The 15,087-nt window shown below is 59.9% G+C and overlaps 1 protein-coding gene across 2 annotated transcripts in view; it reads left to right on the top strand.

The window, feature by feature from the left end:
• LOC308237465 (TLC domain-containing protein 4-like) overlaps nucleotides 1-15,087 on the top strand; it is a 48,092-nt gene that overhangs the window by 1,428 nt on the left and 31,577 nt on the right. For both annotated transcript variants that reach the window (XM_080648173.1, XM_080648182.1), the window contains exon 2: nucleotides 5,338-5,524. In XM_080648173.1, coding sequence (XP_080504299.1) covers nucleotides 5,497-5,524 — 28 coding nt within the window. In that variant the 5' untranslated portion in view covers nucleotides 5,338-5,496. The remainder of the gene's footprint in view (nucleotides 1-5,337; nucleotides 5,525-15,087) is intronic.

The raw sequence follows: 15,087 nt of genomic DNA, 5'->3' as shown, positions 1-15,087 counted from the left end.
CCCCCAGTGTACAAATTTTGTGCACTAGGCCTCTAGTACAGATACAGTTGTTCAGCTCTGATTGTGTGGAGCAGGTCTCAGCCCATTGGTGGAAGTATGATTCCAGGCACTCCTTTATAAGGTGGGCTCAGCTGGCAGCACACAGTGGAGGAGGCTGGCCACTCAGTCCACGCCTTTTCCTCCCGTGTGCATCCTGCCTGGGAGGCCTTTGCAAACAGTGGCCGCTAGACTCCGATGTCGAATTTGGGCCCAGAGAACCCCAAGGAGTCCTTGGCAGGGTTATATGCTTTCTCCTGGTCAGCAGTCTAAATCTGGTCTTTCTCAGCACGATTGCTTTTAACTTTTCTAGGCGTCTCCACAGATCTCAAACCATGTGACCACAGTAATCACATGAGGGTGATCACGTCACGTAAGCCACAATCCTGAGAGGAGTGGAAGCTCGGTGGCTCCCGGTAGCCCGATAGAGAAGGCATCGACCTGCAATTAATATTCGGTTAATCTTAACACAAAGCCAGCCGGCACCTCCCCTATCCCACTTGGGCTTATCTTCATGTCTGGTTAACCCACATCGCAGCCATAGAACAATACTAAGATTGCAGGAGCCCCTTCCCCCCAAGTGTCATTTGTCCTTGGTCTCCGATAAGCCTGGAGGTGAGACAAGGAGTATCGTTTTCCAGCACGCCCATATTCCGTCTTCCATCATTAACCCTCAACCCTACATCCTCACCTCAGGCCATCAGGCAAATATTCCCCTCTTTACAGACAAAGAGATGGATTCTATAGCATCGAAAGGATTTCCCTAAGACGAGTTAGAGGTGGAGAAAGTTTATAGTGGTGGGCTTTGAAGCTAGTGCCCCTTAGATTTGATGCAATCAGAATCCCCTGGGCTTCCAAACACATCGCTGGAAGCGCGGAGGTAGGGCCCCTGACACAGTACGAAAACCAACGGAACAGTATAACTCGGGGTGTAGTTTTCTTCCATCTGCCCACTCTGCCGTTCCCAGCAGTGGCTTCAACGGAAACACTCGCCCCTCTTCCTTCCGGGAAGATGTGAGCGGTCTCAGAAACTGCACCCAGACAGGGCAGTCTCCAGAGCCAAAAGTGGGGTCCTCTTGTCACGGGTTCTTTTCCGAAGGGCGAGGAGGCCTCTTCCAGAAGCCCTCACAGCAGACTCTCTTTCTGTCCTTCTGGCATTATGGGTGTCACCTGTTCGTAAAGGAATGTGACCTCGAGCTGGCTGGGGTTAGGGTGGAGGATGACATGACCGACAACTCACCTGTCGTCCCTGGTCCTGTGCTGGAGGGCGGGTGCTGCACAGAAGGGGCGTCCTCTTGGCGAGGAGGAAGTTGGAGGAGGGTGGGAGGGAGGTGATGGATGGGTAGGCAAATAAGAGCGTGTGGATTGCTGTGGAGAGCATGTGTGTGAGGTGGATTTGTAAACCGACCCAGGCAGTACCCACGCCAGGCATCTTACACGTCACTAGGCTCTAGGCCAGCCGTGGGCAAACTACGGCCCGCGGGCCGGATCCGGCCCGTTCGGCTGTTCTATCCGGCCCGCGGAGCCGAAAGAGCGGAGGGTTCTCTTGCTCTCCCCTCCGTTCCTTTACTTTGAATTTATATTAGTTCACACAAACACTCCATCCATGCTTTTGTTCCGGCCCTCCGGTCCAGTTTAAGAACCCATTGTGGCCCTCGAGTCTAACAGTTTGCCCACCCCTGCTCTAGGCCCTGCGTTCCTCCTTGCCCCGTCCCCTTGCCACCGCCATTGCCTTTGTGCAGGGGAATCGGCATGACTTGCAGCTGGATGACGGGGGTGACCAGGCGTTAGGAGGGTGCCAGTAGATGCAGAGAATCAACAGGGTGGAGCAGCAGGCCTGTGAGCAGTCCTGGGTTATTTGGGTTAAGGCGAGAGTCAGAACGTTCCGTGTTCCTGACAAGAAAGTTGAGCCTGCAGGGAGGAGGGAGGTGGACTGGAGGTCATGGACAGAGAGGTCCGGAGGGTGCCGTGAGAGGGTTTGAAGGGTGGTGAGGGCTCGGAGTGGGTCAGATCGGGGGGAGGTCTACAAGGACCTGCAGAGCTAAGGGCCAGGAGGGTGATGGCGACCTGGAGGTTCGTGGGGACTGAAGTGATAGGGGTGATCCGTTTCCGCCCAGTCCCACCGGCACCTCGGGCGCGCACTGGCCCAGCCCTGGGTGCAGGGTGAGGAGCCACAGCTGCCACCCAGCAGTGACTTAACAATGGGCTGCCCCGGAGGCTGGGTCGCTGGGGACCCTGGCCGCTGGCCCCTTCCCGCCAGAGCCCGGCCGCCTTCCATCTTCACGAGGGCAGCCAAGGGCGGGTGAAGACGACTCAGGCTCTTCCCTGAGCACCAGGGAGGCCTCTGTGATCAGCGCTGAGCTGGCCCAGGACACGGTAGGGGCGGCCTGGGAGGGAGTCGGGGCCGGGGCCCGAGACGGGATGTGGCCCTGGGTCCGCTGGCTGCATGCTGTCCGCTGGGGGTCTGCAGGGTCGGGTGGGCGGGGACAGACGGTCACCCTAGTGGCTGCCAAGACTTCTCTCCTGGTCAGAAGTGCTAGTGGGTGTTTAGGTCGCGGCCTTTTCCCGGGCCAGCCCCTTCCCGCTCTGGGACGCTACCCCGCAGGCCAGGCGGCTGCTCGATGCTCCCTGGGCGTTCACTGGGAGCTCGCTCTACGCAGGCCCTAGGACAGCAGTGCGTGGCCTCGTTCTGACGGCAGCCCGCGAGGCAGCATCAGTGACCGCGTCTTGTAAACGAGGACATCAGGGGTCGGGGAGGTCGTGGCATTTGCTCGGGGTCACGAGGCCAGGAATGGGAGGCGGTTCTCGGCCAGGTTCCTGTTCCGTCTTCCCGCGCCATCGGAAGTGTCCACAGCTGTTTCCGCGGCGGCCAGGCCGCACGTGCCCTGGAAGCAAGGCGGGGTGTGAGCGGCACTCTGCTCACTTCCCACTTATGCAGCTCAAACCAAGCGGGAGGAAAAGGACTTTGAAAAAGTGGCTTTTCACATGCCAGTCAAGAATAGCTTTTCTGTTTTCTAGCTTTTTCTCCAAGTACAAGGGCGCCAGATTAGAGGTACAGACAGACGTATGTATGTGTGTCTCTGTGTACATATATACTGCTCTTTGTTTATCCTTACCCGAGGATATGTTGCACCGATTCTAGAGAGAGGGAAAGAGAGAGAGAGGGAAAGAGAGAGAGAGGGAAAGAGAGAGAGGGAAAGAGAGAGAGAGAGAGGGAGAGAGAGAGAGGGGAAGAGGAGAGGGAAAGGGGGGGGAAGAGAGAGAGAGAGGGAAAGAGAGAGAGAGGGAAAGAGAGAGAGAGGGAAAGAGAGAGACAGGGAAAGAGAGAGAGGGAAAGAGAGAGAGAGAGAGAGAGAGAGGGGGAGAGAGAGAGAGGGGGAGAGAGAGAGAGGGAAAGAGGGAGAGAGGGAGAGAGAGGGGAAGAGGAGAGGGAAGGGGGGGAAGAGAGAGAGAGGGAGAGAGAGAGAGAGAGAGGGAAAAACATGGATGTGAGAGAGACACATCATCCGTCGGTTGCCTCCTGTACACAGGGATCGAACCCGCAACCTAGGTATGTGCCCTCACTGGGACTGGAGCCTGCAGCCTTTCGGTGCACGGATCGGTGCTCCAGCCGACCGAGCCGCCTGGCCAGGGCTCTGCTGCTCTTGACTCGAGCCTTGTTGTCAGACACGAATTCCCTCACTCCGTGTCCGTGTGTCTCAGACCCACCCTTCCAGACGTGTTCACAAAGCCCTGGCCTCAGGCCTGTGAGCCACACCTGCCTTCTCAGCTTCCAATTCGACAAGACGTTCAGGTCTCCTTTTAAGACACCTGCCCAGTGGATCCTGGCACGTGCCGTCCCACGTCAGCCTCGTTCCCAACGCCGGCCCAGCCGCCGTCGCTCCTGTAGGGCCGTGGCTGCGTTTCCCTTTAGACCTAGAACGAGGTCGGGAACAATCCCACTTCCGCCCCCCCCCCCCCCCCCCCCCGGGCTCCTCCCGGGAACCGGGGATCGACTTCGTGCTCACCCGGCCCGCCCTGCCCACAGCCCCGGCGGCAGCGGCCCAGCCCGCATTTCTCCCTCGTGGCACCTCTGCCCCTTCTGATTCCGAGTCGCACCCCCTTTCCTGCCGCCACGGCTTTGTGTCCTCCGCAGACACGCACAGTCGTGGCCTGCTGGCGTGCTCAGCGGATGGGCATTGACGCAAGAACCAGGAGGTCAATAAAAATATAATTAAAAAAAGAAAGGAACACGCACATTGCGTCTTCACTCTTGTCGGACCCAGGGGTGGGCAAACTTTTTGACTCGAGGGCCACAATGGTTCTTAAACTGGACCGGAGGGCCGGAACAAAAGCATGGATGGAGTGTTTGTGTGAACTAATATAAATTCAAAGTAAACATCATTACATAAAAGGGTACGGTCTCTTTTTTATTATATTTCAATAGTTTTATTCATTTCAAACATTTTAACAAGAAGAATGTAAACACTAATTATTATAATTTGAAACTTCAAAAAATGGAGGAATCATAGCACAATAACATACCTTATATTGAAGATGGCAAAGGCAAAATAAAATTGCCTAACAAAGGAAAGGTACAAAAGCCTTTCAAATTAAACTTAAATATAATAAAATAATTTAAAACTAAAACAAATAGAAAAGAACAAAATGTGTAAACAGTAAATTAAACATTTTCTTCGGTGCAACTTCCAAATTATGCCCGGGATGTAGATGGAGATGGCAATGTAGACTGGGTTGAAAGGTTTTTGGTCTTTAAAACATCCACTTCAGTGGGAACAGTGTTGTTGGTCTCCTTTTTAGCTAATGCTCTGATCCTGTGCTCTCCAGGGGCGTGTCTCCCCACATCACCACGATAACGTGTCTCCGCATTCCCAGGGTGATGTCGGGGGACGCGTCCGCGGGCATTACAAGGAGCCTCTGGAAGATGGAGAGGTTGTTCCTTCTACTGAATGGGGGATATAAATCCGCCCGCTCAGAAGGAGGAGCTGCGGCCGTGTTTCCCGACGTTGTCATGTTAACACCACTGCTGGTGAAGGAGCGGAGCGGAGAGCAAGAGAACCCTCTGCTCTTTCGGCTCCGCGGGCCGGATAGAACAGCCGAATGGGCCGGATCCGGCCCGCGGGCCGTAGTTTGCCCACGGCTGGACTAGACCCTCCCCTCGACTTCGTGTGACACAAACCCCGGCCCTCCCGTGCCCGGCCGCACCTGCCACCCGCCAAGAGGCACTTGCGTCCTTTCTCAGCCACCTCTCCTGACCCCCCGGTGACCTCGGTGCTCTCCTCGCCCCCCCCCCCCCTGCAGGTGAGGAGCCCGAGGCTCTGCCGCGCGACCCCCTTGCTGGCGCCGTGACCGGACCCGCTGTGGCTGCTGTGGCCCTCACGTGGCTCGCGGCCCCGGGGATGTTACTCAGGGAAGAAGGCGCCTCGGGCGGAGAGCACGGCGAGAACCAGGGGTGAGCCCATGGAGCACACGGACGGGCCCTCGCAAGGTCAGTGTCGCGCCTCCGGGGGTCGTGTGTGACCGGCAGCGGGCACTTCTCTCCGCTCTCGGTCACGGTACCATCCTGCTCGTCTTTCACCAACACAGGTGCCCTCTGTTCATCGGTAATCCTCCTCGATTTGCTTGTTTCTATTTTTAAAATATGTTTTCATGGATTTCAGAGAGGAAGGAGAGGGAGAGAGAGAGACATCCATGATGAGGGAGTGTCATGGACCGGCTGCCTCCTGCACGCCCCCCACTGGGGATGGAGCCCGCAACCCGGGCCTGTGCCCCGACCAGGGATCGAACCCTGAGTTCCTGGCTCCCAGGTCGCCGCTCAGCCACGGAGCCCCGCCGGCCGGGCGTCCTCCCTCCATTTGTTCACTCCCGCTGGACGGGCGTTTCTGCCGGAAGCCTCAGGCTGCCCGAGCAGCCCGTCTCGGTCTCGGAGCCGTGGGCTGTGCTGGCCGGCACCGTGTGGCAGAGAAACGCCAGCCTGGAAAGGCAGCTCTTGGAACCGCTTGATTGGCAGGCCCCCCGGGGACGGGAGGAGGCGGGCGTTCGCCTTGGAAATGTTCGCGCAGCTCCGTGCCCCCCGAAAAGTGCTGTGAACCCAGCGCGGCCTCTGGGGCCCGTGTCCCCCTCCAGCCTGGCCTCTCTTCCTGAGTCTTTGGCCACCGACTCTCCCGTGTCTCCATCCTGAGCCCGTGAAGCTCTAGGCCCCCCATCCTATCTAATAAAAGAGTAATATGCAGATTGACCATCAGTCCAACACGCAAGATGGCTGCCCCATGTGGTCAAAGATCCTGCCCCCATGTGGTCACAAGATGGCCACCACAAGATGGCCAGCAGGGGAGGGCAGTTGGGAGAGACCAGGCCTGCAGGGGAGGGCAGTTGGGAGAGACCAGGCCTGCAGGGGAGGGCAGTTAGGGGTGACCAGGCCTGCAGGGGAGGGCAGTTGGGGGTGTACCAGGCCTGCAGGGGAGGGCAGTTAGGGGTGACCAGGCCTGCAGGGGAGGGCAGTTAGGGGCAAACAGGCTGGCAGGGGAACAGTTAGGCATCAATCAGGCTGTCAGGGGAGTGGTTAGGGGGTGATCAGGCTGGCAGGCAGAAGCGGTTAGGGGCAATCAGGAAGGCAGGCAGGGGAGCAGTTGGGAGCCAGCAGTCCTGGATTGTGAGAGGGATGTCTGACTGCCTGTTTAGGCCCGATCCCCACAGGGATTGGGCTTAAACGGGCAGTCGGACATCCCTTGAGGGGTCCCAGATTGGGAGGGTGAAGGCTGGGCTGAGGGACACCCCCCTCCCCCGTGCATGAATTTCGTGCACTGGCCTCTAGTTAACAATGAAAGGAGATCAATGAGACCTCCCGCCCGGCTGGCTCAGCACGGCGCTGGGCCACTCCTCCCCCCAGCCAGGGTGTTTTCCACCAAAGGCTTCTGGGGGCACAGAGCAATGCTCCCTCTCAGATGCTGACAGCTGGTCCCCTGACCCTGCGGCCAGGCACAGGGGGGACCCTCAGTGTAGGAGGAGGCGTGGCCCCCAGCCCTGCAGGGGTCAGAGGTGGAGGGACACAGGCCGTGCGTAGGATGACCCCGTCCGGCGGACACTGGGTCTCCTACACTATGCCGCTGAAGGGTGCCTGGGTGTCTGAGCGGCTGAGTTCCTGCCGCCCGGCTTGTTCCTACCAAGGCCAGCAGACCCTCCCTGACCGCTCGCAGCTCCAGGGGCTGGGAGGTCTGCCCCCCACAGGCAGCCTTCCCCGCAGCCACCACCGCCTGGCTCTCCAGAACCATCTGCAAGGGCCGAGGAGCCACCCAGAGGGCGCTTCAGGCTCAGGCCTCGTAGGAGAGCCTCCCCTTCGCCCTTTGCCCCTTCCTTCCTGCCTTCCTTCCTGCCTTCCTTCCTGCCTTTTTTCCTTCCTTCCTTCCTTCCTTCCTGCCTTCCTTCCTGCCTCCCTTCCTGCCTCCCTTCCTTCCTGCCTCCCTTCCTGCCTCCCTTCCTTCCTGCCTCCCTTCCTGCCTTCCTTCCTGCCTTCCTTCCTGCCTCCCTTCCTGCCTCCCTTCCTTCCTGCCTCCCTTCCTGCCTCCCTTCCTGCCTCCCTTCCTGCCTCCCTTCCTGCCTTCCTTCCTGCCTTCCTTCCTGCCTTCCTTCCTGCCTTCCTTCCTGCCTCCCTTCCTGCCTCCCTTCCTTCCTGCCTCCCTTCCTGCCTCCCTTCCTGCCTTCCTTCCTGCCTCCCTTCCTGCCTTCCTTCCTGCCTTCCTTCCTGCCTTCCTTCCTTCCTTCCTTCCTGCCTTCCTTCCTGCCTTCCTTCCTTCCTTCCTTCCTTCCTGCCTTCCTTCCTTCCTGCCTCCCTTCCTTCCTGCCTCCCTTCCTTCCTGCCTTCCTTCCTGCCTCCCTTCCTTCCTGCCTTTCTTCCTGCCTTCCTTCCTTCCTACCTTCCTTCCTTCCTGCCTTCCTTCCTGCCTTCCTTCCTGCCTCCCTTCCTTCCTGCCTTCCTTCCTTCCTGCCTCCCTTCCTTCCTGCCTTCCTTCCTTTCTGCCTTCCTTCCTTCCTGCCTTCCTTCCTTCCTGCCTCCCTTCCTTCCTGCCTTCCTTCCTTCCTGCCTCCCTTCTTGCCTCCCTTCCTTCCTGCCTTCCTTCCTTTCTGCCTTCCTTCCTTCCTTCCTTCCTGCCTTCCTTCCTTCCTTCCTTCCTGCCTTCCTTCCTGCCTTCCTTCCTTCCTGCCTTCCTTCCTTCCTGCCTCCCTTCCTTCCTGCCTCCCTTCCTTCCTGCCTTCCTTCCTGCCTCCCTTCCTTCCTGCCTTTCTTCCTGCCTTCCTTCCTTCCTACCTTCCTTCCTTCCTGCCTTCCTTCCTGCCTTCCTTCCTGCCTCCCTTCCTTCCTGCCTTCCTTCCTTCCTGCCTTCCTTCCTTTCTGCCTTCCTTCCTTCCTGCCTTCCTTCCTGCCTTCCTTCCTTCCTGCCTCCCTTCCTTCCTGCCTTCCTTCCTTCCTGCCTCCTTTCTTGCCTCCCTTCCTTCCTGCCTTCCTTCCTTTCTGCCTTCCTTCCTTCCTTCCTTCCTTCCTTCCTCTCTCCCCTTCCTCCCTTCCTTCCTTCCTTCCTTCCTTCCTGCCTTCCTTCCTTCCTTCCTTCCTGCCTTCCTTCCTGCCTTCCTTCCTTCCTGCCTTCCTTCCTTCCTGCCTCCCTTCCTTCCTGCCTCCCTTCCTTCCTGCCTTCCTTCCTGCCTCCCTTCCTTCCTGCCTTCCTTCCTTCCTGCCTTCCTTCCTGCCTCCCTTCTTGCCTCCCTTCCTTCCTGCCTTCCTTCCTTCCTGCCTTCCTTCCTTTCTGCCTTCCTTCCTTCCTTCCTTCCTGCCTGCCTGCCTGCCTGCCTTCCTTCCTTCCTGCCTTCCTTCCTGCCTCCCTTCCTGCCTCCCTTCCTGCCTCCCTTCCTGCCTCCCTTCCTTCCTGCCTTCCTTCCTGCCTCCCTTCCTGCCTCCCTTCCTGCCTCCCTTCCTGCCTTCCTTCCTTCCTGCCTTCCTTCCTTCCTGCCTCTCAGGGGTGGCCTCACTCCTCCCTTCAGAAGTACTCAGCGCCTCTCGCCCAGGAGGTGCCACCATGGGCCTCTCCCTCCGAAGGGCAGTGCCTCCGCCTCACCTGAACGGCCAGCCTGCGTTCTTAGGGGCGAACTCCAGAGGGTCAGGGCTCGGCATCACAGGTGTCAGGACCGCCTCGGGGTTGGCCCTGCCGGGAGGCCCCGGAGCCCGGCAGGAAGACCGGGTGAGGCTGGACGGGACCGGGCGGGGCAGCGCAGAGGCGGACGGGACGGGGTCCTGCAGCCACACGGGACGGGGTATGGGGCGGCGTGACTCTGAGGTCGGACTTCCCTCCCTGCGTCGCAGCCCGCCCTTCCTATTCCCTCTTGAGTCACTCGACCTCTTCAGGTCTCGGTCCCATCAGCGGTCGCAGTGAGGAAGGACCCCCTTGCCTGACCTCACTGCGCGGCGAGAGGGAGACTCCGTGAGCGAGCCCCAGGCCGGGCACCGGGAGCCTGGCGGACGGCACGCGGGCAGGGCGAGAGAGCCCCCCATGGCCAAGGGCACCCCGGGTGCGGGAGTCAGGCAGGGCGTGGAGGACAGGAGCCAGGGCGGGTGGGGGGAGGGAGCACGCAGGAGCAGGTCTGGGCGTCCTGCGTTTCCTACAGCTCTGCCCGCGGCAGCAGCAAAGCGCGAATCACTGTGACGACCTCCTGGCAGAGGCTTTCAGTGACCTCAGAGGAAGCCAGAGGGAGAGGGAGGGAGAGAGACATCCAGGAGGAGAGAGAACCACGGATCGGATCGGCTGCCTCCTGCACGCCCCCCACTGGGGGTCAAGCCCGCAGCCCGGGCCTGTGCCCTGACCGGGAATGGAACTGTGACCTCCTGTTCGTAGGTCGACGCTCAACCGCTGAGCCACGCCGGCCCATGCGAACGCCTGGGAGGACGAGAACCAGGCACTTAAAGGGGTGAAGTGATGCTGAAAACGGAGCCAGGAGCCAGGCCCGCTGGAGAGGAGGCTGCGGGGGCAGCCCGTTCTCTCGCTGAGGCGTTTGGACCTCATCCCCGGGGCAGCGGGAAGCCGCTCCAGTGCTCCGACAGGGAGAGGCGTGTAGACAGGGGCTGTGGCGTGGACGGGAGGCCGAGCGGGACACCGGCCAGCGCTGATGTTGCACCTGGAGTTTTCCTGGAGCCGAGCCAGGCCCCTCCTCTCGCAGAGAGCCCGCAGCGGCCACCTGCCCACAGGGCCTGAGGCGCTTCCCGGCGGGGGGGGGGGGGGGGGGGGGAAGGGCTGCGGGAGAGGGGGCGGCCGAGCCGGCGCGGGGCCTCCGGCGAGACAGCCGAGTTCGAGTTGGGAGCTGGTGCCACGTGGAGAGCCTGAGGCATCGGGACGCAGGTGTGGGTGGGGGTCACGAGCTTTGTGTTTATCCAGATGAGACTGTTTCTCAAGCCCCATTTCACAACTGCAGCGACGGTCGCCTCCTCAGGGCCCCCCCCCCACCCCATCGGCCACGGGGCTGGCATTGCCGGGCGCTGCGCCGTGGCTCGGGTTCTGGCTGAGTCCTGGTTCTGGTGGTGCTGTCTCCACTCTGCTGCCTGACCCCCCTCTCCCCTCACTTCTGGTTGATCTTCCCGACTCCAGATCCCTGGATCTGGCCTCCTCCCGTCTGTACAGCCTACACTCACCCTCGGTGTGAACTGTGGGAGGGTTAGGGGAGCAGAAGGGTTGCTGAAGATTTGGACGACATGAGGGGAATTGTACCCTTTAAACAGTATGGAGGCCCGGCCGGCATGGCTCAGTGGTTGAGTGTTGACCTATGAACCAGGAGGTCACGGTTCATTCCTGGTCAGGGCACCTGCCCAGGTTGCAGGCATGACCCCCAGTAGGGGGCGTGCAGGAGGCAGCCGATCTGTGATTCTCCCTCATCATTGATGTTTCTCTCTCTCCCTCTCCCTCTCCCTTCCTCTCTGACATCAGTAAAAATATCTTTAAAAAATGAACAGTATGGAGGTGTGCGATCCAGGTGCTCTGCCTCCTGTCCCTCCTCTCTCCTCTCTGTTCTCCCCCCCACCACCTCCCTCACGCCCGCAGGGGAACTGCTCAGGTACAACCCGCCTCTTGCTGATCCTGCTCTCAAGCACACCAGCTGCTCGTAATGCCCCCAGGCTCTGTCCTCCGAGGAGAGTTCTAGAACCGGCTGTGAGGAGGCGTGCTGGAACCGGGGTGGGGTCCTGAGGGTGGGTTTGGATCAGACAAGGAGTCATCGGGTTCCCCCAGAATGGAAGTGGTCCAAGGGCAGGGGGGGGCAGGGGGGGCAGGGGGGGCAAGGGGCGCAGGGAAACCACGGTCACGTCCACAGGGCAGGGCAAGCGTCAGCCCGCGCAGGGTGAGGCTGCAGAGAGAGGAGGCCGCGTCTCGATGAGGAAAGGAGAGCGTGTCTCAGCTACGTCCATGTATGTGCATGTACTGCAATGCTAGACGCACAGTGGGGCCACAGAAACGTTTGATCCGCTGTTCCCGGGACCTGCTTCTCTGGCTGTTTTCCTTGTTGTTAATCCTCACCTGAGGACATTTTCCCATTGGTTCTTAGGGAGAGGGAGAGACCGAGAAACATTGATGTGAGAGAAACACACCGATTGGTTGCCTCCTGCACGTGCCCCAATGAAGGCCCCAGACCGGGGAGGAGCCAGCCACCGAGGTACGTGCCCTTGACCAGAATTGAACCCTGGACCCTTCGGTCCGCAGGCCAGCGCTCTATCCACTGGGCCACACCGGCTAGGGGCTGGGATTGGCTGCTTCCATGCAGATCCATCTACTGCGTCCGACTCGGCAGCCTGGGTGGGAGTCCAGTGCGTGTGGTTGACACGCCCGCACGCCCGTCAGGAGGACTCAGCCAGGGCCCAGTGTGTTTGTGTCACAGCGGGCATCGCAGTGCGCCATGCTCACGCTGCCGCCACCCTTACCGGACGCCGCCCAAGCTGCCGGGCCGCGCGGGGCGGCCTGACCCTCTCCCGCAGCCTCGCGGCCCTCCTTATCCCTCTTTTACGCCCGAGAAGGCTCAGGCTGCGCAAGGGCCAGGTTGCCTCACTCTCGGCTCTGGATCTTAGCGAGGCCAGCCCGCCCGCGTTCCTGCCCTTTGATCTTGTTCTCTTGCTAAACCCTGCATTGTCCTCGGGCACCGCTGTTTGGCTTGGCACCCTGTGTTTTCACGCCCCTGCCTGCTTCAGTGGCCTCGTCTGCTGCTTCTGTTCCCACAAGTGCATATTGAGTTCTGAATGTTTCGGTTCCCGGGGACTGGCCACGCTCCCCCACGCCCCGCCACGCTCCGGGTCTGGCACATGCTTCCTCTTTCCTGAGTGCACTTCCTTCCTCCTGTCTGCCCAGCTGCAGAGCCGAGACCCCTTCTAATTGCCCTCCCCTGGGCACCCTCCCTCTCCCTGGTTCTGACTCCTGTTGGCGAAGTGGGTGATGCTTCCTGTGGCTGGGAAGGCGCAGTGTGGCTGTGCGCTGGCTGGGGTGTCGTTTGGGGTGGTTGATTTCGCTAAGCCTCAGGGACTCTCCTCTCCACCAGATCAGTTAATGGTGGTTACTTATTTTCTTACTAGAGGCCCGGTGCATGAAATTCGTGCACGGGTGGGTGTGTACCTCAGCCCAGCCTGCACCCTCTCCAATCTGGGACCCCTCGATTACCGGGATTGGGCCTAAACGGGCAGTGGGACATCCCTCTCACAATCCAGGATTGCTGGCTCCCAACTGCTCACCTGCCTGCCTTCCTGATTGCCCCTAACCGCTTCTGCCTGCCAGCCTGATCACCCCCTAACCACTCCCCTGCCAGCCTGATTGATGCCTAACTGCTCCCCTGCCAGCCTGTTTGCCCTTAACTGCTCTCCCCTGCCGGCCTGTTTGCCCTTAACTGCTCTCCCCTGCAGGCCTGGTTGCCCACAACTGCCCTCCCCTGCAGGCCTGGTCACCCCTAACTGCCCTCCCCTGCAGGCCTGGTCACTCCTAACTGCCTTCCCCTGCAGGCCTCGTCCCCCCCAACATCTCTCCCTTGCAGGTCTGGGTCCCTCCCAACTGCCCTTCCCTGCAGGCCCAGTCACCCCCAACTTCCCTTCTCTGCCGGCCTGGTCACCCCTAACGGCCATCCCCTGCAGGCTTGATTGCCCCCAACTGCCCTCTCTTGCAGGCCTGGTCCCTCTCAACTGCCCTCCCTTGCAGGCCTGGTCCCTCCCAACTGCCCTCCCCTGCTGGCCTGATTGCCCACAACTGCCCTCCCTTGCAGGCCATCTTGTGGTGGCCATCTTGTGTCCACATGGGGGCAGGACCTTTGACCACATGGGGACAGCCATCTTGTGTGTTGGAGTGATGGTCAATCTGCATTTTACTCTTTTATTAGGATAGAGGCCTGGTGCATGGGTGGGGGCCAGCTTGTTTGCCCTGAACGGTGTCCTGGATCAAGGTGGGGGTTCCCTTGGGGCGTGGGGCGGCCTGGGTGAGTGGTCTGTGGTGGTTTGCAGGCTGGCCACGCCCCCCTGCGACCCAAGTGGAGGCCTTGGTATCTGGGATTTATTTATCTTCTATAATTGAAACTTTGTAGCCTTGAGCGGAGCCAAGCCGCCTCCTTGCTCCCTGGCTGCAGCCATTTTTGTTGGGATTTATTTATCTTCTATAATTGAAACTTTGTAGCCTTGAGTGGAGCCAAGCCGCCTCCTTGCTCCCTGGCTGCAGCCATTTTTGTTGGGATTTATTTATCTTCTATAATTGAAACTTTGTAGCCTTGAGCGGAGCCAAGCCGCCTCCTTGCTCCCTGGCTGCAGCCATTTTTGTTGGGATTTATTTATCTTCTATAATTGAAACTTTGTAGCCTTGAGTGGAGGCCTGGGCCGGCCAGGGTGTGCGCAAAGCTTGGCTTCCTCCATTGCCGGGGAACCCAAGCCTCCTGCTCGCTCCGTGGCTGCAGCCATCTTGGTTGGGTTAATTTGCACACTCGCTCCTGATTGGCTGGTGGGCATGACTTGTGGGTGTAGCGGAGTGATGGTTAATTTGCATATTACTCTTTTATTAGATAGGAGTTTATTTTTAAAAGATATTTTCATTGAATTCAGAGAGGAAGGGAGAGGAGGAGAGAGAGATGGAGACATCCATGATGAGAGAGAATCATAGATCGGTTACCTTCTGCACGGCCCCCACTGGGGATTGAGCCCGCAACCTGGGCATGTGCCCTTGACCGGAATCGAACCTGGGGCCCTTCAGGACTCGGCCGGTGCTCTATCCACTGAGTCACGGCCGGATGCAAGTTGTTCAGTAGGAGGAAGAAAAGACTTGCACAAAGCAAGTTGCAAACTCGGTTTCAAAGGAGAGACGAGGAAGAGAGTCACCTGCCGCTTGTCGGGAGAACACGGGCCTTACAACTAGGGGTGCCTTTGAGGGGGAACATGTGTAGGAACGACACCCGGGCGGGGGAGCAGCTGGAGCAGAAGAGGGAGGCGGGGGGGGGGGCAGGGAGCGGGGGCCCAGCCTTCCTGGGGAGCGATGGTGGTGGGAGGGAGCAGAGTGTGAGAGGGCGAGTGGGAACAGCAGGAAAGGTGGGTCTGAGCTGGAAGGCATGCGTGCCGGGCGGTGCAGAGCACAGCAGCCGTGACGGGAGGCCCTCAGCCACGTGAGGTTGGAGAGGCAGTCAGTGAGTGACCAGGGAGACACAGATCCCCAGGCCTCGAAGTGCCTCCTCGAATCACCGAGTGCTGCCCGGGCCGGTGGTGTGCGGGCACGTGGTGCCGAGACGGGAGAAGCGGGGAGGGGTTATTGTCCTGGCAGGTTGTGCTGGCGAGACATCGGAGGCTAAGGGAGGTCCGTGGGCCTGAACCTGGGAGCGAACGGGGCGGGGAGAGGAGGTCCACGTAGGAACAGCCTCTGGGAGCAGGAGCGACAGAACTCCGTCCCCACTGGACGCAGAGGGCGAAGCGGGCGGGAGGCGTGCAGGAGACGGAGGCTTCGGGGTTGGGGGGCTGGGTGACCCCGTAACGGAGAAAGCGGAGGAAGGGTGGGTGGAGGCAGTGAGTTAAGT

This window comes from Plecotus auritus (assembly GCF_963455305.1).
Source record: "Plecotus auritus genome assembly, chromosome: 12".
In the NCBI taxonomy this organism is placed as follows: Eukaryota; Metazoa; Chordata; class Mammalia; order Chiroptera; family Vespertilionidae; genus Plecotus; species Plecotus auritus.
Note: the sequence above shows the minus strand (reverse complement) of the source record. Positions and strands in the feature narration are given on the sequence as shown.